This window comes from Mchenga conophoros, linkage group LG18 (genome assembly GCF_057382185.1).
Source record: "Mchenga conophoros isolate Kocher_MC1m ecotype Shallow Benthic linkage group LG18, M_conophoros_male_GT1.1, whole genome shotgun sequence".
Classification (NCBI taxonomy): Eukaryota; Metazoa; Chordata; class Actinopteri; order Cichliformes; family Cichlidae; genus Mchenga; species Mchenga conophoros.
The window spans coordinates 21,782,359-21,807,500 of NC_140543.1; the positions used below are offsets into that span (position 1 = coordinate 21,782,359).

At 40.7% G+C, this 25,142-nt stretch overlaps 1 protein-coding gene across 1 annotated transcript in view; it reads left to right on the top strand.

Annotated features, from left to right (window-relative positions):
• Positions 1-25,142, top strand: part of ece2a (endothelin converting enzyme 2a) — a 103,760-nt gene that overhangs the window by 31,603 nt on the left and 47,015 nt on the right. Inside the window, exon 3 of the mRNA XM_085253795.1 lies at positions 13,654-13,937. Coding sequence (XP_085109921.1) covers positions 13,654-13,937 — 284 coding nt within the window. The remainder of the gene's footprint in view (positions 1-13,653; positions 13,938-25,142) is intronic.

Below are 25,142 nucleotides of genomic sequence, written 5' to 3' on the forward strand. Positions count from 1 at the left end.
TGTATTCAGTGTGTATACTTGTGTGCATGTCCATAATAATGTTGCTGCTATATTATTACTACATCCTAAACATCTCCATCACAACAATACAAGATTGTAATAAATCAGTCCAGGCAGTATACATTGACCCTAGGGAGAGGAAATGGGACACAATTTCACCTGGTGTTTGTTTGTTGCATGGCTTCCTGCCACTCCAGCCTCCTCCCCCAGTGACAAACATGCTTGTGAGGTTAATGGGTCACCATAAAATTCACCATAGGTGTAGCTGTGAGCGTGAATTGCTGTGCATCTCTCTGCATCTCGTCCAGCTCAGTTTATCCCTGATAGGCAAATATAAGAAGATGAACAGAGAGATACTGCATGCATTGGTTTTGTATTGTGTTACCCTAGCTTGATTAGTGAGCCAGTCGCTAGCTTCTACAACTGTCATTTGTTCTCTCTCATAACAACAACAGGAGCTGTCTAAGAAGATCGCTGACACAAACACTATCTGTAAGCAGATAGTATATATACTAAGCACACTGACCACTTGCAGCATAAAATGAAATTAGGTATCTTAATGTTAATGCTGATAACTTTTTAAATTCTTTTCCCTTTGGACGCCTGCTAGACAAATAATTCATACAAACTATAGATTACCGTGACAGTCTGCTAGCTACCAAAGCACAATGCACAATCGCAATCGTCTTTGTGACCAATTTCACGCTACAGACTGCCAGCAACCACTCACAACCAGTTGGAGATGACTGGTGTTTTCCACATGGCTGCCAACAACTCTTTAGGCCTGCGTTACTGGTGTCTTAGTTTCATTGGTGATTCCTGATTGGCTGTAGGCGTAGGCCTCTGTTTCTCAGTGTTAGCCCTGCAACAGGTTGGCAACCTGTCCAGCATGTACCACACTTTTTACTCTATGACAGCCAGGATAGGATTAAGCCCCCACAATGAATTGGATAAGTGGAAGATGGATGGATATATTTATTTATGTGCTGTTTAACATTTTTTTACTGTATTTCTTGTACTTCATGATTTCATATCAGTTATTTTTTGTAGTTTTGGCATCAGCCCATCCGTCAGCACAGCATCAGTGTTGAAAACATTGAAACTCTCTTGTAACCTACTCTCTGCTGTGTGTTTGTGTGTGGCAGACAGAGTGTGTGTGTGTCATTGGTAGCAGTTCAAGACTGGTGCCAGATTCAGCGCTTAGTCTGGCACTGCCTTGTCAAACAGAGCATGTGTGTGTTGAGACTTGGGACCTGTGCTGGCTTTCTCATCAAGTATGCAGTTGGAGTCAACGCTGCAGCAGAGATGCCTAATAGAGAAAACCAGGGGGGAGAAGAGAGAGTTGGAGAAAGACTCCAGAATACGTCATACCACCCTCTCGCTTCCATCCCCTGCTCTCTCCTCTTTTTATCCTTGCACTTGTCAATTACGCCTTTTCACACTTTTCTATCTAAGCCTGCTCCTCTTCTACATCTCTTCCCTTTCAATCTCTACCCCACCCACTAAATTCCTCCGCTCTTATCCTCATTCATACCCCCAGCCATTCATATCCCTCACTCTCTCATTTCCACTAAAATGAATGTCATTCATAACTATCTCTCGATCCACTGCGGCCTGGAAAGAGCTGTTCAGCAGCCGTCCAGCTATCTGTGACACTCACAGCTCCTCTTGGAGTTCCTGTTCCCCATGCCCATATAAGTACTTCCTCAAGGCTAAGTTAGTGACATCACAACGTTGGCCTGTCATGAGCAGTTTTAGTAAAAGGTCACAGATATTTCTTCAGGGAGATTTTCTGTCATTTGTCCTGTGCGCTATGTATCGTAATGCGCTCTCCAGTCGGGAGATACCAGTGAAATTGATATTGTTTCAAACAAAGTCGGACTTCTCATCGTGTCCTCGTTCTCACCTCCTCCACTTCAAGTTCTTACTTTTCTCATGGACGAAGAACACTCAGTATCTGCCAAACAGGAAGTGGTCATGATTCAGTGAGAACAGATTATCCTGTGTGTTGTGTTGTTTTTGTACGCGTTTGTGTGTGTATCATGTTGTACAGTCCAATTCATGTTTATCGTAGCCACTTGTAGCACTGTCTTGTTTCACCCATCTTCTAATATTCAGAGCTTGAGTTAAATAAATATGGACAGATCTGAATCGCAAAATGATAAATAACAGTTTCCTCATGAAGTATCAGCCAAGCAGCTGGAAGATTTGATGAATCGGTGTGTGTGCGCGTGTGTCTGTCAGAGAGTGATGGAGAGTAGCAATGACGCATTGGCATATTGCATGTAGCAGCAGACCAGAGGAGGGGACGAAGCATCCAGTATTAATTACCATCTTCATCCACCAACCTGTCTCAGAGGCTGACTCATTCTTCATTAGCAACTTCATTGCTGTCAGCTGCTCATTGGTGTCTGCGAACCACACTATCATACCAGAACACACTGCAGTAACCATTCTGGGTAATGCTAAATGCAGCCTAGAGATTTGAAAGGATGGAACTGATGCTAAACAAAGACATTCTTTACGAACCAAAAAGTGTTTTTAATGCCGTGTCATGTTTTTTCTTTACGGCGTCACCACTGTAATACCAAGGCTGAGAATAAGGCTAAGAATACTGGTTTGAATTTGCCTTTTTAAGTAGACATCCAGTGTTCCTGATACACTTAGGACCAGTTGGGTGTAACACACTGTCGTAACACATTATGGTTCTAATTTCAGTAATCAGTGAAGTTTTCTTTGGGTTTGTTTTCAGCTTTGCATTAATAATCCACCCAGTCTAGGCACGTAGCTGCCCCGCCCTGATCCCGGTTCTGCTGAAGGTTTCATTCTTTTAAGAGGTTTTTCTTTCCCATCGACACCTAGTGCTTCCTCATATGGGATCATCTGATCATTGGGAATTTCTCTTACACTGTAGGGTCTTCACCTTACAGTATAAAGTGCCGTTATATAACTGTTGTAGTTATTTGGTGTATAAATAAAACTGAGTTGAAAGTATTATTCAGAATTTCATTAAACTTGCACACAGTGGTCACCTAATAAGTCTTCACCGGTATTGTGCAGACGGTCCGGGTCACACTTGTCTTTGCACGTACTATAACCTGTGAATTGCACCCTGTGATGGATCATAAGCTGGAAGAGTTACGTTACTAGCTACGTTACTTTTCTGAAGCCTCATCTTGAGCTCAGCTGCTTAGGAGGCTCCCTGGAAGCCCAACTCTGCAGATATGTCAACCATATATCAGTGCAATCATCAACTTAGAGCCGAATGATTTAGAGATTTCTAGAAGGGCCTTTGACTTGAATCTCATATTCAGATCAGGCTGTGACACTGTGACACTGCAGGGAGACATGCTATTTCCTCCTGCAGCAATCAATATGCTTGGTCAGCCATAAAGCTCCCACGGTGGACTGAAACCTGATCCATACTGCATAATCGCACCAAGGTCAAGCAAGAGAGCCATTTACATATAGACGCAGGCACCTTGAACTGACAAACTTGCGTGCCAACCGGGCAGATAATTAACCAGTCAAGTCAAGTTTCGGCCAGTATGAGTATGTGTAAGTGCAGTTTTGTGTGACAATGGTTTTTGCAGTGGTGTGCGTGTGTGCATACATGCCTGTGTGTTTAAACCTGTGAATACCTGTGCTTTTTTGCCGTTTCATTTTCTCACAGACGCGGCCTTGGTAGGTGGCTAATTGAAAAAGCCTACACTGCTGTTACCTTTTCTTTCCCCTCACACATAATGTCTGCGCGCATGTCTGTGTGTGTATTTGTTATCTTTGTGTTTCCTGTTCACAGCATGTGCCAGACTATTTACCAACTTCACTGGTTTTGGCCTCATTTAAATAAGATTTTTTTTTTTCAAAATGTCATTGAAACGTTTATCTTGTGTCTGTGTTCTCTGTGCTGTACTTCCCTATTTTATAAGTGTGTGCTGTAGGTCACAGTACAGGTGAGCTGGACTAATCTCAGATTAAAGAGGATGAAAAAATTGAGTCCTGCAAACTTGATCCCACACACACACATGCACACCCTCAATTTCTTGCTGAATCACGACCTTCCAGTCTGCTGCAACGCCACTGACTGACAGATTAAAACACTGCCACTCAAGCAGCACAGCTGGGGACACACACAGGCTGAGGCTCTAGTGTAGCCTGATGGAAAAATAAATATTGATATATGTGCAACTGCAATTTAGGTGCACATAAAACCGTCTTGCTTGAATACTTAGTAAAAACAAACCAGATAGTCACCTGTGTTTAAAAAAAAAAAAAAAAAAAAAAAAAAAAAAAAGTCTAGTATTTGGTTGTATGATTTAGAAAAAATCTATACAAAATATACAAAAATGGTAATGAAATTATATTTGTTAATTAGGTAATTCAATTCATCCATCCATTCTCCTCTGTTCATCCAATTCACAGTCACAAGGGGGCTGGAGCCTATCCCAGCTGGCATAAGGCAAGAGGCGGGGGTACACCCTGGACAGGTTACCAGCCTGTCACAGGGCTAGTAGTATTTTATATTCACAATTAACCTAATCCCACCAAGTGCATTATCTTTGGACAGTAGGATGAAGCTGGATTACCCAGAGAACAGCAATGCAAACTCACATCAGTCTTTATCATTGCTAGTACCTGATTGGACCCTGGTTTGCCTCCAGAATGGCCTGAATTATTTATCCTCAGAGATTTTTGTCCATATTGACATGACAGCTACAGCAGCTCCTTATTACAGTTCTGTTGGCTCGAATGTCTTTGTTTGTAGCTACTATCTAGCTGATTGAGTCACTGCGGAAATCTTATTTCTCTCTCCTTCTTGTTCCTCTCATATTTCCTCCGACAGACTTTTCAGTGCTGTTGTTTTGAGTGTTTTATTTCATAATTTGTTTCTGTTTTGTTTTATACCTGCTTCAATTCTGTTGCAAAGACATTGGGAGTTGCTATGATTCCCCATGGCAGCAAAACAGTTCTCTTGAACCAGGCTAACTCAGTGCTTAAGGTGGCAATAACCCTGAAAGACTTAAACAGACAGGAAATGTGGCCACATTAAGGTTACTTTTCTACCACTCATATCAAAATCACTGCAGTGTCTTTTCTCCCCAGAGCAATAGAAAACCCACAGCGTGGGTCCGCAAAAAATATTGGGTGCTGCATCGATGCCATCCATGGTAGGAAAGACCCGGATCTATTGGAGATGTGATGAGACACGTCCTTTCCCTTCAGAGGACATCCAGAGATCTGAATTTGTCACGCAGCTGTGTTTGTGACAGAGGATGCCATGATGTGATGAAGAGCGTGCTGTGATATGCTGCAGTATGTGGGCTGTTGATGGATCTTATGAAAGTTTCTTTTTTCATTACTTTATTTTGCAGCCACTTCAGTGGGATGAAAACTGGTAGTCAGAGAGAAGTGGACACAATAGACCCGCCGCATGAATAGTAAATTGTCATCGTAGTTATTGATCTACTCGCTTAATTGTGCCATCGTTTATTATGTTGAGGAAGGATCGGCTGTAGTTGTTGTCATTGTTGTCAGCTGATCTGCAGTGATACACCTGACTCATCCTGTGTGTTTGCCCCCCCCCCCACCCCCCCCGCTGGCTCTTGAGTTACACAGCGAGGGGAGATCACATTGCATGATTTGGGCTCACATCGTCTCTCTGTCTCACTCTTTTACTCCCACTTTTAGTCTCCCCTAGTGCCGTCTTCTCGCCCACTTTGTCTGACAGCTGCCCACCCTTTACTGTTAGTGCTCTCTCCATTGTTCTTGATCTCCAAACTTTCACCAGCACAGTTGGTTTTTTGGCTCTTATGTGACCCCGTTAAGCACGGAGAGGATTTTTAAATGTAGCCAGTAGAGCTGCAGCTTCCACCAATGAGTGTTTTTCTTGCGCAGGGTTTGGAGTGTAAAGCACTCGCACCTCCAGTTTAAAAAAATAATAATTTAAAAGTGCTTGTTGAAAATGCTTGACTCTTGGTATTGTATGAATTCTGGCAATAAGGCATAAATAGTAATATAAAGATGGAGGTGGGCGGCTATCGATAACTGTTAGTTCTGGCGAAATGAAGCGAGAAAAGATGGCTCTCCCTCCTCTTGTTGCCATTTACTAAGCTCCCCTTTCTGGTGCCTGTTGGTGGTTTTGGATCAGATAGAAGCTTTAGGCGACATGCCACAACAGAGAGGCAGATTCATACAGTGGAGTCCTTCCAAAAGTCCTCCATCACTCATACACACAGGCACATAGACACATGCAGCCATGCACACACGCGCACTCACACTCCATCAAACAGTCACACTATCACGGGCACACACTTAATTATTCAGTCGCTAATTATCTTGTATGCCCGGTTACATAACTGAAGTTGCTTTTGTGAGTGGAGCGAAGAAGACACTCGTGAGGAGAACTTGCCGGAAGAGCCGAGCTTTTGAGAGAATTTTATCTGGCTGCTGATGCAACTTTTCTGAAGCATCTGAAACTGCTTGGAAAAAAAGTAATTTCAGTGAAGAATATCTAAATCTGGGGTTGCTGCAGAGATGGTGTCAGAGATGCCAAATGCAACACACACACGCTGAACCACACAACTGTTTTCAGATTTCCACCTGATGACTTATTTGGCTGTGTGATCGTAAGAACACTGGGTTTGTACTTAGTTTGACATACTGAGACGAGCCTGGTTAGTTCACCCAGTTGTTGTTTTCTCTCCTTTGCTCATCCTCCCGCCTTCATCTCACACTTTCTTTAACATCTTGCTTTATCCATTTTCTCAACCCCCTCTTCTTCCCTTTTTCCTGCCACGTTTCTGTTCTGTTGCTCTTTCATGTTTTCCTTTTTATTGTGACCTGTTTTTCAGACGTCTCTTTTATCGCTGCCTATCCTTTAATTTTATTACTCCACATGTCCCCAGTGTCCTCATCTATTGTTGGCTGAAATTCTGTCCACCTTTATTTCACCTGTTTCCGCTGTTAATCTTCTCCAGTCTCATACTGTCTCGAATTGCAGCTGAACAAGCTTTAACAATCTGATGCTGTTGGCAACTGTCCTCTTACCTGTCAGTAAAATATAAATGGACCAGTGCTCAGTGAGGCCGCTTTTGTGCTCTAACTGAGCACACAAAGCACATTTTAACTGCAGGGCACATTCACCCATTCACACATACAGCACTTTATTCTATGCCTTTAAGCGCTTTCCAACTATCACACACACTCAAACTCAAACTGATCGACAGAGCTGGAGAAATTTGTGTTTCAGCATCTTGCCCATGGAATCAAGCCACCAACCTTCATGGTTAGTAGATGGACGACTTTACAGCCACATCCATCATGACATCACCTATTTTGTGGGCTACATTTTTGTGCCTTGATTTTGACATTTGGACTGGTACCATCTTGGTGTTTTGAAGCCTGAAGTGATCGTATCTAAATAAGAAGGTAGAGTACCAAGTTATAAGCTAGCTAGATTGGTAAGGAAGGTGCGTATAATAACTGTAGTCCTGGACAGATATTATGAAAGAAGAAATTGGCTAAAGAGACCATAACTGTGTTTTTATGTGTTTCATTTCTTCTGTAAAAATAGATATATTCATTCAGTTCAGTTCAATTCAGTATTATTTGTACAGCCAATAATCAACAATGGACGATATGTGCGTGCATGCGCAGACTTTTTGATGGGCAGAGCAATGTAATCATGCACAGACTGATTTGCACGTTTACAACACAGAAGAAGTCCAAACATGAACGAACTACTCCCCCCCCCCCCAAAAAAAAAAAAAAATTAGGGCTGTCAGCGTTATTTTCTGTTGAGTGTTTCTATTAGCACCATCGTTATTAGCAATCTTACTCATGAGCAAATAAATAAATAAATCGCCCTTGCAAAAACGATCGCCCATGGGCTTAGCCTTTCGGCGATAGTTGATATATTCGTCTAATTGCCCAACCCTAATAGAGAGCCTTTAGGGTAGTTTCACAAAAACATTTAGGTGCTGTATAAATCTGTCAGGTGGCAGGGAAATCCCTGATCTATTGGAGATTTGAGGAAAGAGGTGTTTTTCACTCGAGAGGATGCAGAGATTTGACCACAGATCTCACTACTTACCCACAAATAATACCAGTCACTCCCAGGGTCACTCCCAGAAGATAACTGAAATACAACCCAAGTCTTTCTGGGCACCACCTCTCTTTGCACTCCTCTGTCAGGAACTGTAGATTTAAGGGAGCCCCCACACTGGATCTTTGCACCAAGCACACTACAGTACACAGGACAGACCAGCCTCTATAAAACTTTATGCACTTCACACTTTTATCTTTAATACTACTACTCTTAGAATATATACTTTTAACTTTTTGAAGGACTTGTAGACATTATATTTTAGAAAGCTGTTGAAGCTGTCTTAAGGGCACTAAAAAATCTTTGGTCTTGTGTCATCTGCAGCTACCTAAAAACTCTATAAAAGCTACAGAAATAAAAGATTAATCTCTCCACATATTTGTGTTTGAGTTTGTGTAAAAATGCTTCATCATATTGGCCTAAGCAGTCATGCATCAGTGAAGAGATAAGAGTAGGTGCTAACTTGGGCTATAGGGAAGATAACAAGAGATAATTGGTTAAAACAAGGTCCCATGTGACTGTCCAAGTTCATTAGTGTTTCAGTGCACACAGAAACCCACACACACGTGCCGGCTTCTCGTGACCCGATGCGACCGCTCAGTGAAAGTTAATCACCAATTATGCGCACAATTGTTAAATTTACAGTTGACTACCTAAGGGAAAGTTCTTCTCTGCTTCCATTTCTCGAGTTTCATTAAACTAGGCTAACGTATAACATGTTGCTTTTGAGTTGCAGCTGAGCTTTGTGAAGTGTCACCGTGGTTTCAGTTTACCTCAGGCTAGCCCACAGCCTGGGCGTGCGGGGGCGGCGGAGCTCGGTGTTGTTGCTCGAGCGCATGCGAACATCACCTTCTATCAGCACTGGCCACGGTCGCCTTAATGTGTCCAAACCAATCTGGGATATGAATGAATAGTATGCATGCCTCTGACATCATGGAGTTTCCACTGCTGTGCTCGGCTCACCTCAGAGATAGCAGCTTTGATATTTCACACCACTGGCTCGCTTGCAGGGGTTCCCCACCCACCACCCCTCCTTACCATAGATGGACTCTGGAGAGATGCTGTTTTTGTGGATGGCAGTAATCTTAAAGCTCAAAGGTCAAATACCCAACTGCCTGTAAACAAGTTACATATACATTACATATATATATTATAAAAGAGCCATATATTTTTGTTTTAAAACAGGCTCTAAATTTGAGTCTGAATCCATGTTGTTGCAGCATTTGCATTGGGAAAAAATTCTTTTGAGACTTTTTGTAATCAACAAGGTTTAGATTTACCAGTGCACGTTCTGCTGTAACAGCATTATGTGCAGGTTTGCGATAAATGAGGTGCACACCTGTGTAGAAACCTGTGGAAAATAACAGAACTGTTGCCAGGTGTTAATCATGCTTGTAGTCTGGTTCAGAAATGTTATTCCTGGCACTTTTTTCATTTTTGGAAAGCCAACTGTGTACAAGCAGAGGAATTCAGTGTTATTCCAGTGGATTACCTCTGAGGTTTCCTTTCCTGTGGTGTATCTCCACAGCTGTCCAAGTCGCGTGTTATGTTGTTTATTGAATATCAAAGGCTTTGTGAAGTCAAACAGGTGACCTGATACCATTGTTGTCTGATAGAAGGAACCACCTCCATGTTTGGGCAACATTTCTCTCAGTGCTGGCAGCTCGTTTACTTCCTGTCTTATTTAAAAAAAAAACCACACACACAAACTTGTTTGTGTTGGATTACAGTTTATAAATGGATGCAGAAAAGCAAACAGTGGATGCACTTGAAGCAACAAACTGTTTATATATGTTGCAAACAGATGACTGTTGTACGCCACTGTTTGTTTTTGTATTTTGGATGGAATGGCATGAAACATTTTAAGTGCGGGAGGACTCAGATTTTCCATCACACACATGCACACACAGGAGGAGGTGAAATGACACCTCTAACTTTAGTCTCCCAGCCCGCCACTCTGAATAATCCAGTTAGGATGTACTCTCTGGCTATCAGGAGGTTTTAGCTGCCTCGCTTCCAGCCAGAGGAAAAACAGACTTCAGGCTGCAGACTGACCTAAACTGGCCTGATGTCCTAAATGAACCTTTGTCACATAAACACACATAGTACATGCACTCGCTAACCCCACCAACATCCTAATCTACTATTTCTTAACATTTTCAGGCTTGCCACCCACATCAAGAGAGCCATCATACTTTTTTTTTTAATGAATGATTCTGCAGTAAGAAGGATTTGAGATGTTTTGTGAAATAAAGTTCTGCAATGTGTTCTTTTAATATTTGCATTTATTAATATGAGAACCAACAGCCTGAACTCTAGTTCAAGCCCGTAACTTTAAATGGTTTATTTACAGCCTCCCTACACACGGAATATAATAAAGTGGCAGTAATCCAGTCAGATTTCTCTTCTTTGGCTGTGTGTCTGCAGGCAGATCGAAGAGTCTGTGTGTTTGTGTAAAGGTCGGAGGTTGCAGGGGGTACCGGCTGATGTCACGGACCCAAAAAGAAAGTAGTGTCTTTGATGACAGCCTGGTAACTATAAATGTCGTGACAACCCGTAGGAATGAGCCGTCATGTGACACCCCATCTTTGGAGCCAAGTGCATGGAAAAAGAAAACATGCACACACGGCTTTGCCTTTGGGGAGACCCCTTTGGAAACAATGTCTGGCTTGCTTGAGGATTTGAGAGGGTGAGCAGAAGTGATTTGATCTACTCAGTAAAACACCAAATGCGGGCATGAAGCGAGGCTTTGTTTTTACTGCATAGTTATTGTGAAATTAGCCGTAATGTTTCCCAAATGTTGAAGCCACTTTTGTTTGTGCCTTCTCCGGCTATGTTTTTTTATCAGGTTGCTTTTCTTCATGTAGTCTGTTTTCCAAAGTTGTTGCCTGTTGCTCTTGGCAGAGGCAAAGGGAGATTAAACTTATCTAAAATAACCTGTTGAGGCTGCGTAATTCAACTCTGGCACCTCCTCTCTTATTCCAGTCATCCATAAAGAAAGTGTTCAACTATTTGACTCTGACCAGCGGTGTTGACATATTTTCCTCCCTCGTCCTGAAGCCAACTTCTCGGGGAGAGCCATCAGGGACTACATGGTTCCAGCTCTCTGATATCTGGAACACACACTCTCACGTCTTTCCCTGTGAATGCACACTGATCACAGGTCAGGTCTTTGGCAGTAGTTTCCAATCAGGGGTGCAAGTACTTCAGGGCTACTAAGGCAATAGTCAGGCAGCAAGAATAGCTCAACTGGTAGAATGAATTTATTATTAGTACTGAGAAAACTGACTAAAACAGAACAAGCCTTGCAAGAACAAGCTTCTGGACTTTCACTGGGCCATTATATTGACAACACTGATTATTTTCTTTTTTTGCCATTCTGTTGTAGATTTGCTCCTGTTGCATGACCCAGTTTTGACTGAGCTGTCCCAGCTGTCAGACAGACAGCGTCACATTAGACTCTAGAATACTTTGGTATACAGAGGTCTTTATGGGCAACAACTCAATGATTTCAAGGTGCAGTGGCTGCAAATTGTCACCCCTCCACCACTTGGTTTTAGGCGTTTGTGCTGAAATGCTTGTGCTCCACTTTGGTCCAAAGGTCATTGTTCCAGAAATCTTGTGGTTTTGTTCAGACCCAACTTTGTAAACCTGTCTTGTTCTTTTTAGACAGAAGAGGCTTTCTATCCGGGACCCTTCCAAACAAGCCATATTTGTTCAGTCTTTTTCTAATTGTGTTGTTACAAACGTTAACATGCTAACTGAGAGCTCCACGGAGTGAGATGTAGCTTTTGTTTTCTCAGTTTCTCTGAACATTTCACGATCTGACCTTGGGACGAATTTGGTGGGACGTCCTCTCCTGGGAACACTCGCAGCTGTCTTGAATGTTTCCCACTTGCGAATAGTGTTTCTCACTTTATAACCCTTCCCATATTGATGGGCAGCAACAGTTGCTACTCCAAGTTTATTGCTGACGTCTTTCATCCTTGGCATTGTGTTAACACTTACCTGAGTGCAGCCGGTGCTTTCACAGGCTGATGGACAATTAACCAAGTACCCACTTAATTCCTGTGGAAGCAGTACTGATGTAGTTATTTTTTCACCCATTGCTTCGGCGTTAAACAAATAATGCCATGATGTAATATGTCATGTGATTTTTGTAGTGTTGAAATTTTATTTGCCTAATTTTAGGGCCTACTTATATCCTGATATTCAAAACCTAAATTGAAAGAGCGTGGACTTTATTACTAAGCAGCAGGACAAGTCTTCTGTTAAAACTTTTAACTAATCACAACTGAATCATAGTAAGCTGAAAGTTGTCCAAACCCAAACATTTGATCATTTTTTAGTCCATCTTACAGCGCTGAGGGGGACATGAGATGAAAAAGTTTGGGTACTGCTGATTTATATGAGTTTAGCACTTTATTTGGTGCAGGAATTTTCTTTCATTCCTGGGATTTAATGTAATTCAGTATAATATTCTTGCTATTTCAATTCTGACTTTATTGCCTTGGGTTTCACATCTTATGTCTTCATGTTGTTTGTGGCTGTCAGTGTGTGAAAATGAATTCCAGCTACAAATATACAACATCTGCACATGTACTGCACACATACACACCGAAATAAATGGCAAATGTGTTTTTAGTGTGAGGCTGCAGACACTTGCACACACACTCAGACACACATGGGGTTTTTTCAGGCTGGTAATTAGTAGAAGCAGTAAGGTGATAACAAGCGCCAGCCACACGTTTGCAACCGAGGTGTCGATGCCAACATGCTGCTGGATATCACAGCCCCGCACTTTATCACACTTTTCTCCCTCCCCAGACGGATAACTCTTAAATACAGATGCATGCTCATGCGTGCTTTAAAAAGTGCAAGAAAATATGATCATGCTTGACACATCTTCAGCTTTACAGCAAACAGAACATGTGCATCAACATGGTGTATGTCCCCCACAAGTCCTCCTCCTACTCTTTTCTTTCCCTCCTTTCCTATCATCTCCACCCACTGCTCCTCCTCCGACTGCATGATTTGAGTCATATGATTCAAAAAGGTGAGAATCTACATTCAGCAGATTATTTTCATCTTGTTACCCTTACATTTCTTTTGTCCTCTTTCTTTGGATGCTCTGGTTTCGTGCACGTGGTGCTTGGTGACAAAGTTGAAACCTTGTAGCTGGCGATGATCTCATGAGTCTGACATCACTTCAGCATAAGCTGCACCCTCTGAACGCACATTTACATGACCGCCCTGAAGTGTGAGGTTTCATACTAAATAAGTTTGATGAAACAGAGACTTTGTGTGTGTCTCTTGTGCGGTGCCCTGGAAGGCTTTATGTAATTACATCATGCTATAGTGATCATGTGATTGTATAACTGCAACTTGAAAAATATATGGGTCATTTGAAACATCGGATTCAGACTTATCCTTTTATGTTCCCTTCTCCCCCGTGCCATCATCTCTCCCCTCCTGACCTTTCATCTCTTGTATGTGTCTTGCACTTTTCACTTGGCACTGGCTCACTTTGTTTTATTGCTCTTCCACAGGTTGCGGAAACAGCAGTATGAGTGGTGACATGTACAGCGCTGGCTATCATACTATTGCCAACATAGATTATTCATCTGTGTGCATCAGGACAATGAGCGCCAGGTACAGTCACTGCCCAGGTATGACATGGCATCAGATGGACGTGCGTCAGCTCTCCTTCCCGGATTCCTCCTTTGATGTCATACTAGAGAAGGCCACCCTGGATGCCATCATGGTGAATGAGAAAACGCCTTGGGAGGTTTCATCTCAAACTGCTTGTTCCATTCACCAAGCACTCACAGAGGTATTTTTGAAAAACTTTTCCTTCCAGAGGTTCGATATTTTGTGGGTTGAGGTTCTCTTGTTACGTCGGATTACTCACCAAAAATGTTTCTGCTTTCTGTTTGTGGGAACCTGAGAGTTTTTGTGAAAGCACATTTGTTTTCCCACCTGGTGCCTACTGAGAACTCACTACCACTCACCACTGCAGCACTAGTTTATGGTACAGTCCAACCATCACGTGGTAATTTGCTTTCAGTTACAGCAGGTTTTTTTCGAACTTTAGAAAACATGATAACAGGAACAAAACAAGGATCTGTAAATGAAAACCATCAACATACTCAGATTTTTCAGATAATTTACAGATTTATTTACAGTTGTAAACAATAACCCATCAGCCTTTTACTGCTGATGGGTTATTGATGGGTGCAATTCAAACCAGAGACGCAAATCCCTTTTGAGGTTAAGTCAGGAAGGGCATCCTGGTTTAAAACTGCCAAATCAGACACATGGAGCTACCCACAGTGGTAATCAATTGTGACAAGGAAGCAGCATTCATTCATTCATTCATTCATTCATTCATTCGAAATATCATGGTTTCAGAAAAATCATCAATTTGAAACAATGTATGTTTTCTGTAAGTTAATTAAGGTCAAAATATTATCATTAGTAGTATTAATGTTGACATTTGTAGCTGATGCATGGCAAAGTTAAAAAATCAAATGTAAATACGTCTAAACTGTATATTTGTCCGTTTTTACAGAGCTGTCCTTTGCCTGTTTTGCAGGCCACTAGTGTCGCTACACACCTATGATGGTTTGAGAGCTGTTTTACGGCGAGCAGCAGTACGGTTTATTTGTAAATGACTTTCTGACAGTGAAATTAGTGGCACTTTACATTTCCACTCCACAGCCCATCAGCGTAGTGGCAAGAAGCTGAGTGCCCTTCAGCTGCTCGCCTAAGCACTAACTGCCACTGTGTCAATGTGACAATGACAATGTTTTGGTCATTTGCTGTGCTTGACCTTCGCATATTAAGACAAGAGAGCTCCACTATTAACTGAAGTAGGAAACTTGTGATTTCTGAATGGGGAAGAATTACTCATGATGTACTTACTGAGCATTTGAAGAACGGCTAAGTAAGGTATAATTCATTATTAATGTTAAAATGACAGGTGTATAGAGTCTTACGTCTAACACACAGCCTATAATTACAGTAAATGTTACAGTGGAAAAGGTCACAGAGTGTGACTCATTTTAATGGAAGCAGCTTGAGAGCACTAAGTAAAAGTGATGTTAATGCAGATTTGAAACATTTGCATTTTCTTGTGCAAAACCTTAAAATTACACACAAATCAACAATTTATAAATGAAAGTAGTATGAAGCTTTTCCGGTGACTATTACCATTAATATTTGCAGTTAATATCAGGGTCATACGTAGGCTGCTGATTTGAATTAAGCAACAATAAACGATAACTATTTTGACCGACATTAAAGTCATGTAGATTTACGTTTTGTAAACTATGATTATTTTACTGGACATAAATCAAATATCTAAGATTAAATGTAAACTCAAGAGTGACTCAGAATGAACTATATTACTGTCTGTAGGTGTGAATATTAAAAAACCAAGTGAGACAACATGGACGCAGGTGACCTCATCACACAGCCACAACCCTTCATGCTCGCTGTTATACCTCCTGAACGATAGCTGCAGCTGCTCAGACAATGCCTCCACATTGCACTGGTACAAAAGGTGAAAGCGTCAAAACCAGAAGCAAAGAAATTGCTTTTTCCCCTGACATATCATTAAAATAGCTGTAGAAACCAACACAGTTGAACAATCGTGTCTTCCACTCTGTTCCAACGGCGCGGCACACCGGGTTTACAAAACTCGAGAGGTGCACAGCATCCAGTAATGGCGGCTTGTAAAAGCGGCTGTGATGTCAGTTTCATCTCAGCTTTGTCGTACAGTGCCGTTTGCATCAGTGATGTTGAATTGTTTTACAGTAGAGCAACTCCAAAAGTAGCCAAACATTCGAGAGCTTTGCCATGTTGTGTTATGTGATTACTTGCAGCCCGAGTTACAATATGTGCTTAAATGAATTCATTTGAACTTGAAGTTTTTCTCCTAATCATCCATCCTAATAGTTACAGCAACAAGTGAGTGAAGTGCTTTAAATGATACACCAAGAAGAAATGTTATTAGATTAGAAGTATTTAAATGTCAGTTTTTTCAAGTTATCCCAATTTTTAATGCTTAAAGCTTAACCGAGGACAACCCTGACTTGTGAAGTAAACAAGGATATAGACAGTGCTGTCTGTGGGCCCAGTTTGTAGGGACGGTGACTTGGGTGTTTTCCTCTAACAGAAGGAAGTATTAAAGAAGGATCAGTGAGTGTGATTGGTGGACAGATGGGAGGATTTGAATTCCCTTCTAGAGGAGTGAAGCTGAACTCATGAAGACGCCTGTTTAAAAGCCATTTCAATAAGAAGCTCAAGTTCCCAAGCACCCTTTCTCCTTTAATTTTTCTCAGCTGCCTCATGCTCGTGGCTATCCCTCTGCTTCATGTTGGTTTACATGTATCTTTATGAACTTCTCTGTGATCACAAGTACACAGCAGTGTTTTTGTCTTCAGCACTAGTGTACGTTTGCCGTCTCACTCTGGCTTTTATGGGCACAGACAGTCACGATTCTTGTTTATGTGTGAGCGTGTGTTTAGCAGGAATGTGGGTGGCGGCTTCAGAGCCTACTTTCAATTCTTACAGAAAGCATTTTCACAAAGCGGAAAAAGGGGACAGACGGAGGGAGACGCGAGCGAGAAAGAAAGGTGAGAAAGAAAAGAGGGAAGGTGAGAAAATGGTGAGCATAGGAGAGAGTGATGAAAATGAAGGAGATCCCTGAAGAAACTTTTGTTGAAATCACAGAAGAAAAGAAGAATTGGTGGTGGGGAGGGTGGGGGGAGTGGATGACAGCAGAGGAGAAAGGAATTGAGAGAGGGAGAAAAAGAGAAGGAGTGGGAGACAGAAACCAAGACTGACAGAAAGCTAATGAGCAGTGCGCCAGTGTGAGACGGATGAGAAGAAGGTAGCAAAGGAGAGGGAGAAGCTGAGGGGAGGGGAGGAAGAACAGTGCAGAACACTTTAATCTAAAGCCTGCTTTGAAAGAGATTCCCAAAGATTAATCGTGTTGAGTTAAAAAATAAAGAAATATACCAGAGAAAATTGGTGAATCATGTCACTTTACACCAGCGGACTGTTATTTCTCATCAGTATGAGAACAGATCGTATAAACACAAGGCTGAGTGTACAAAAGTTGAGGCAAAGTGCATATTTTGTTAATTATTTCAATAGTTTCTGTGTAACATCCAGAAAACTGGTCATGGACAGCCATCAGCCTCGTCGTGTGTGTGCTTGCACTTTGCGTGAGACCTAGCCCTGGCCAAACATTGATAAGCCAGACACAAGACTGTGCGACACGGAGTTATTAAATTCAGTTTTATTTACATTTTATCTACGAAATCACAGCAAAAGTTGCCTCATTGTGCTTTATATTGTAATTTAAAGACCCTACAGTAATACAAATAAAAATGGGACCTCCTTCGGGCAAGAGCTTTGGCGACAGTAGGAAGGAAAAACTCCTTTTTAACAGGAAGAAAACTCAGTGAGAAGGAGGCTCAGGGAGGAGTGGCCATCTGCCGTGACCAGTCAGGGGTGAGAGGAGTAAGTTTGGCGCTGTTAGCTCACTGGCCAGCTTAGATAAATTTTTAGCTACTCATCGTAGTAAATAGCTGGTTAGCCAATTCTGCTTCTTACTCAGTGTTGACACTGAGAAAGTCCTGTTTAAAGCATGTGCATGACTTCATATTTTTAGTAATTAATGCACTCAATTTCTAAGCAGTGCTATTTAGTTCTGCTTAGAGGTCCATTACACTCGCTGTATTGGTTGTTTCATGCAAACAGTGGCATCTCAACAGCTCTGTACTGTTCATACCAGGGATGAGTACTCGCTATTCTCGTAAATAAAAGATGTCGCCACTTAGATAAAACTTCCACATCACCAGAAGCAAAACTATCATATATTTCTTTCGAAGTTCTTTCCAGAAAGCCTCGTCTTTTCAGTCTATATGATCTCTGAATCTCTGAACTTCTCTGCAGTTATCATTAAAATGGCAGTAAAAACTGACATGATCGTACGCTCATGTAATTGACTTGGCTGTGGGGGCAGCAACAGCACCCTGTGTGACGTTATAAGCCAAAAACATGAAAGCGTACTGTAGCTTGCACCAGGGGATTTGATGTCAGTTTTGAAGTGCAGTGTGAGTATAGTGGGCCCATTGTTGTTGGCGTTAAAGGAAAACAAAGAAGAGGTTTAGCTGCAAGTGCATGTTGGTGAGCATGAAGATCATATCCTTTGGATTTTCATGGAAAATTTGTCCCAAATAGTTTTTATGTTTTGTTTTTGTGTTTTTAAGTCAGTGCATATCCTGTTAGAAGATTAGTGGAGGTTACATTAAAATGGTTTCAAAAAGCTTTATGCAACAAAAAGAATCCCTGAAGGTCAAAAAATACCTGAAAGCCTTGCAGAGAGATTAAATACATTAATATTCTGTAATTGAATGTCCAGTTACATTTTAACATTAAAATATATAACTCTTCTACTGGTACATGTAGAATTTGACTCTTTTACCAAAATCAGAGATCAACTCTTCACGTTAGAAATTGGCCATCCATCCATTAATGTTCCTAACGACTCATCCAGCCAGAGTAACGGGTTATAGGCAGTTTATCTTAGCTGACAGGCTGCCCGTGTGTCATGAGGCTAAGGTGGAGACTCCGTCAACCTTTCATGGTCACATAAGTACCTAATGTCAAGTTAATCTCACACACTTGTCTGTGGACTATGGGAGGAAACCCCAACGAAAAGGTCCAAGCTAAGAACTGTATTGCTCACCACTGTATCACCATGCTGCCCATTTGGGATTGTCAGCTGATCACAATTAAAGATAATCTTGGAGTTTAACACTGTTTGAGATACCTCAGGTAAAGGGAACATTAAAAGCCAAGGTTTAGTTTGGATGTTAAAAAAAGAACCTATCAAAAATAACTGCCCATTATCCAAAGGCCGTAACAAAAAACAGCACAAACACTACATTACTGCAAATGACATGCAAAAATATTTAGTTGACATGAGAATCACTCTTTCTCTGTGCAGCTGAATAGTCAAAGGTGACAGAAGAAACACTGCATGTCAAAAGAAATGAGTTTAAAATGCATATTAGTATATTAATAAACAATTTCTCAAATCAAAGCTGAAACCTGCCCTTTTCATGCAATATTAATTATTTTATGTGAAATTGAAAATAACGATGCATAAGAAGCCTTAAGCCTTGGAGAAATCTGTGAAATCAGTTCCACCAGAAATCCCAGTCAGCAACACTTTCCCACACAGTTATCCGATGTAGGACACACGTACTGTATATAAAGCCATGACACAATACACGTAATAACAATAGAGTTTTATTTTTATTGCCATCATGGTGACACACAAACACAGTAGAAGCTGCAGTTCACTGAAGTGTGAAATTTATTTCACAAGCTGACACGCTCTGTGAATCACTCTGTTGCTATGGAGACTCTTTCATTAGATATCATCTCAGACTAACACTTTTAATTGCTAACCTTTAGTCCTGTTTAAAGAGGTAAAGACTAGTCCTTGGTTTCAATCAGTGAGGCAAGTTTACTTTAAGACATCTGTTTTGTAGCTGTCTTAAATGCAGTTTGTTTGCTCAAGGCACTGAAGCGGAGATTATGCAATGTCCAGAAGTTTATTCAAGTGCAGCTGAAAATTTGGTAATTCATGAGTTTGTTAATTCTGCACAGAATTGCACACAATAGTGCAAGAGATTTAACCAAAGTGTTTTAGCTTGTGGTTGATTTCAGTTTACAGGTTTAACCAGTCATCTTAAGTATGGATAGGTTTGTATTTGATGTCTAATTATATATGTTCAAAATGAATCATTTACACTTAACCCTTTATAGCCGGTTGGAGCGGGCACGCTCCGTTTTGCATAACTATTTTTAAATCCCGGTAGCACTGCAACCACATAAGCTAGCGCAATAATTGTTTTTGCATATGAAACCGGAGGAGTTGTACTTATCTTATGCCATCAGCTTGTCCTAAGTCACAGTTTCCTGCAAAAGCACTTGCAGCAACAAAAACATAATATTCCAGAAACATGCTTTGCCGATCCGATCAGCTGTTAGTAACACTTCCTACGTCCATCAGCGCGAACTATCGCATGTCCGCCATGTCCTGCCCAAACCAGAAGTGACGTCATTTTACCATCAGGGCCTTATGAGCCTATACTGGAGTTTTTAAAAGTTATGTTTGACTTTATGACTTTCTGTGTCGTTTCTGGGATGCTTAGGACTCAAATTGCACTGCTGGAAATAGTTTATTTTGATGTATATGCTGCTGTTTTTTTTGCAAATTTGCATTATAATATTTATTTTTGTTTTTCCTGCAGTATATAAAAATTGGTGTATTTCAAAAATAAAACTATGAAGACACTTAAAATAAATTTCCTTTGGTGGGAAATTATTTTGTGCAACTTTTTTGTATTTACAGTTTGAGGGATAAGCCTCTTAAATTTCTCTAACTAGAAATATATGTTAAAAAAACAAAAAAAAATTCTAATTTTTTGTAGTTTATTGCACTTTTTTGCAATTTATGTAATTACTATGCATTTAATGCAGACATTAAAATTTGGGCTATAATGGTTGTATTGATGTATATCAACTTGAAATGCTGCCAAAAATGGCACTACAGCATGTAAAAATATAATATAAGCTCTGGCGGACTTGGTTCTATGGTAGGTCTTAAAGGGTTAATGGTATCATAAGTAATTTTTTAGGTAATTTAATGGAAAAAGAAGGTTGTCCTCATAAGTATACATTGATTAATGTGTAAAAAGTGATGTATTTTCATAAACGTAAGAATATGCAGGAGCAGGCACCGGTTTGTGGAAGGCGCCATGTTCACTCGCCATCTTTAAAGTGGCCAACATGGACGTTGCTGTTCCGCCACAAACTTTGAAATTTTGACTTTATTCTCAAAATGAACAATAATATATTTTATTCTTAATGCTGCCCTAATACACCTTCATAGTGAGTACTTTATACTTTCATTTTAAAAAAAATTACAACATTTGCACAATAAAAACGAATGCTAAATGTTTCAAATGGATATATTTTGGACAACGATTCTAACGATTCTACATGTTTCGATGTATACTGTGCATGTGTTGCATGCTCAGTCTGCCTGGTATTGAAGCTGTCACAGATGTAAGTTAACAGTTATAACAGAAATGTGTCCTTCAAAGACTCGTGTGGGCCCTCGCTTATGACAGTAAGTGTTATGGAAAATTCCAGTCATTTCAGAAATGTAGTATCCAGTATGGTGGTTTACTGTGTTATAATTACCTAGACCGCAACACAAGTCTTAACTGAGCATTTGTTGTTAGCTCTTTCTGGCCTCGGCATCTTCACAGTCTCTTCCATCAGTCAAAGAAGTGTGAGTGATATGGTCAGAGCTTTTTCATTGTTGTGCTGCATTATGCGGTGCGTAGGTGTATGGCAAGAGTTAATGACAACTTTATTCAGCTCATCTCACACAGTCGGATGTGGTGTATCTCACATCTGTAGACCCAATTGTTTTAGTATGCAATTAATAATTTTATAAATACGTGTAGCACTTCTCATCTGCTTTTTTTCAGCTTGTTTCTAATCCTCCTTAGTCCGTCTACAAGTCTCTCTCTTAAACTGACAGGAGACGCCTCCTTTTCTTCTTGGTAATCTTACATAATCTAGTAGATTCCTGCATTTTTCATTGCACTTAGCCAGTGTGACAGCACTGATGGTTCACACTGTACACTGGGAAGGAGAGTTCTAAGAAACATGAACCTACATGGGAAACAACTAAATGACCTGTTAAATAGTAATCAAATTACAGTTACTAAGCAAACAATTGCCATTAGCCTCATTACATAAATTGATTTACAGGAAATGTTTGATGATAAGATTATCTTAAAAAAAAAAAATCAAACATCTGCAATCTGATTTTTACTGCACTACAAACTTCATAAAGTAAGTTTAAAAAGAACAAAGAACAAAAATTAATGATTACAATATCCACTAATATTCAGTTAAAAGGAAATAATGCACAGAGAGTGAGCTGCTATGTGGGAGGTTTGTGATCTTCAGAGTGCTTTTTGTTAGGTCAATGTATAGGACTGTAGGCCAAAGTTCATTTTTATTACATGATATTTAGTTTAAACTTTACTTAGGCGGCTCCAGAAAGTAGTTAAGTAACCTAATGTGTCATTTACAAAACAATGTAGTAAGTCATGCAAATTTTTTTTAGAATACGCATATACTTATCCTCATGGACTGTATGTATGGTAGAGCTACCATTGGTTTTGTGATCAAACCAATGGTAGCTCGAGGATTAGTACTGTGCCCATCTCAATCCTTTGTTCCAGATTAAAGTGACAACATTTAGATGAAAATTTGGAGTGCTAAGCTATCAGCTACTGCGAGCACGCTTGCTTAGCAAGTCACATGGAGTGTAGAAAGCTTGTTAAAATTAACTTTAAAATCTTCTCTGGCTGCTCCCTTTAGGTGTCGCCACAGCTAATAACACAGTAGTCCTCTGTGTTTCTTCTGTCACTAAATCCATGAACCTCTGAGGTCTTCCTGTTTTCCTCCTGTTTGGTAGCTCCATCGTCAACATCCTGAGTCAACTGTCCCTGCTCCTCCCATGTCCAAACTCAACCTTCCTTTCTAACCACTCAACCTGAGCTGTCCCTCTCATTTCTAATCTTGTCCATTCTTGTCACCCTCAGTGAAAATCTTAGCGTCTTCAGCTTTGTCCCCTCCAGCTCAGCCTCCCGTCTTTGTGTCAGTGCTGCCGTCTCCAAAGCATACATCATAGCAGGTCTCGCTACCATCTTGTAAACCTTTCCTTTCAATGATGTGTGTTCATTTCTGCTCTGAACCTCACCAGTTTGTAGGAACCGATGTTTGAGGAGTTTGAGGAGGACCCTAAGGTTGCTTCTTTCATACCTTCCTTTCTAAAATCTGCATATTTTAGCCAAATAGACAATTTTCTTCTACTGGTTTAATGTGGTGGAAAACCTTGCTGTGTGCTCATTATGGCAGACAGGCTGCTGTCATGACATCATCATAAGCTGGCTTAATGCAGAGAGAGAGAGAGAGAGAGAGAGAGAGACACATGTTCATTGACATTGATTGGTTGTTTCTGGCTCCCGCTGTGGACAGTTCTCCCCAGCTCCATTACCAGGAAGCTTGGACGGCTGCCGGGAAAACAACCCCAAAGGAACATTCGTGTTAGAGCGCACATACAACACACACAGACACACAGGAGCTTTATTCCTCAGTTTTATGTGCATAAATAATGCTGAATGCTCATTGTGTGCGTGCGTCTTTCAGTGCATGTGTTTCGATGTCGACATGTTTTCATTTCAGTTTGAACCTTTTGTGCCAGAGTAAAGTGGATTACACCAATCCACTTTACTCTTTGTCTCTTTCACACTTTGTGTATACCCTCCTGTATTTGTGTGAAAGGCAAAGCTTAAAAACAGACCAGAATGAAGTGCATGAACTGACTTTGGAAACTCAGATTTTAGCATAAATGTAAATATCAGTCCTACAAAGTCATTTTTATATGTGATTTCTGTTGTGCTTGTATCTTGAGTGTTTATTCACAACAAATAAGAAATTACAGTGAATCTAAACTTAGGTTTATCGTTCCTGTGTGTTCACCTTTAAATAAGTTATGACTACAGAGGGGGTTAATGAATTTTGAGCTTGGCTTCTAAGAATTTTTAACTGCTTTTCACTTCATGCAGCATCTTCACCTCACATAATATCGCTCTCTTCTGTCCTTTCAGCTCTCACTCTCACCTGATGCTAATTATTTTGGACTCTGCAGGTCTGTAAAGGTTTGGGAAGTAAAATTCAAAGCTGTGGTGATCAACGACTCACCATGACTCAGTATATTTAAAAAAATGGATTAATGTTGATAGTTAAAGTATATATTAAGTAAGTCACTGCTTGTATGTCTGTGTTTGTCTCACAACCCTCATGAGTCCCTTTCTCCGCCATCTTTTTTACACGTGTGCACACATGCGTGGTGTTTGTATATGCATTTCAGAAGTGCCCGTGCATCCCAAGCTGCAGCTTTGTGCATGTGCATGCTTGCCTGCTTGTTTTTTTTTGTGTCACTGAAAGTGGACGCTGTGTTCTTTGCATGACTGTGTGTTACTGTGTGTTCATTTTTGTCCAAGTTCTTGATGCACACCTATAACGTTTGCCCCTCCTCCATGTGTGATCAAGTCTTTTGGCCCAATGAGCCCTCTGTTCTCCAGTTCTAACAGACTTAAAGTAGAGCAGTGGAGCACACGTGAGGGAGTGGGAGCGTGGGTGATTGCAATTCTGTTTGCGCATGTGTAGAGATTTGAGCACAGGATCAAAGACAGGGAATGCATATGGATGTGCTTTTTTTTAATTTATTTATTTATTTATTTATTTATTTATTTTTTATGTTAAGTTGCATTCTGTGTGTGCTTGAGCCACTCTAAAGATTAACAGAATATCTGTGTGCATGTATTTTCATACATATGCATGCACATGTGTGTGTCAGTGTGTGTGTGTGTGGGTATGTGTGAAGGGATGGACCGCTGAGCCGGGGCCTCCTGGCTCTCTAGAGATTTTCACCAGCTCTTGATGATTTGTTGCACGTGTTCGGTCAACATACACTGGCCACTCACAATAGCAGATGGCCTGCCATGCACACAGAAATTCACCAAGAATATCACATAAACGCAGTATAGAATACATCGGTTCTTTGCCATAATCAGTGTATGTCATTTACATTTATTAGATGTGTGTGTGTATGTTGGTGTTTTTTTTAAATAAGATCTGGGATTTCAAGTCATTATAATACCAGTCTGCTTAATTTAGGAGCATATATATATACATATACATATTTACTCATTACGTCCTTTTTTTTTCTGTCCTGATTTCACCTCAAATCGTGTCCCCATTGTGCGGTTTGTGCTCGCTCTTTCTATCTGCAGATGCTCTTGTTAATCCAGCGTTATGGTTTTTACCAGCTGTGACTTGGGAAACCCCCGGAGCCAGGTGC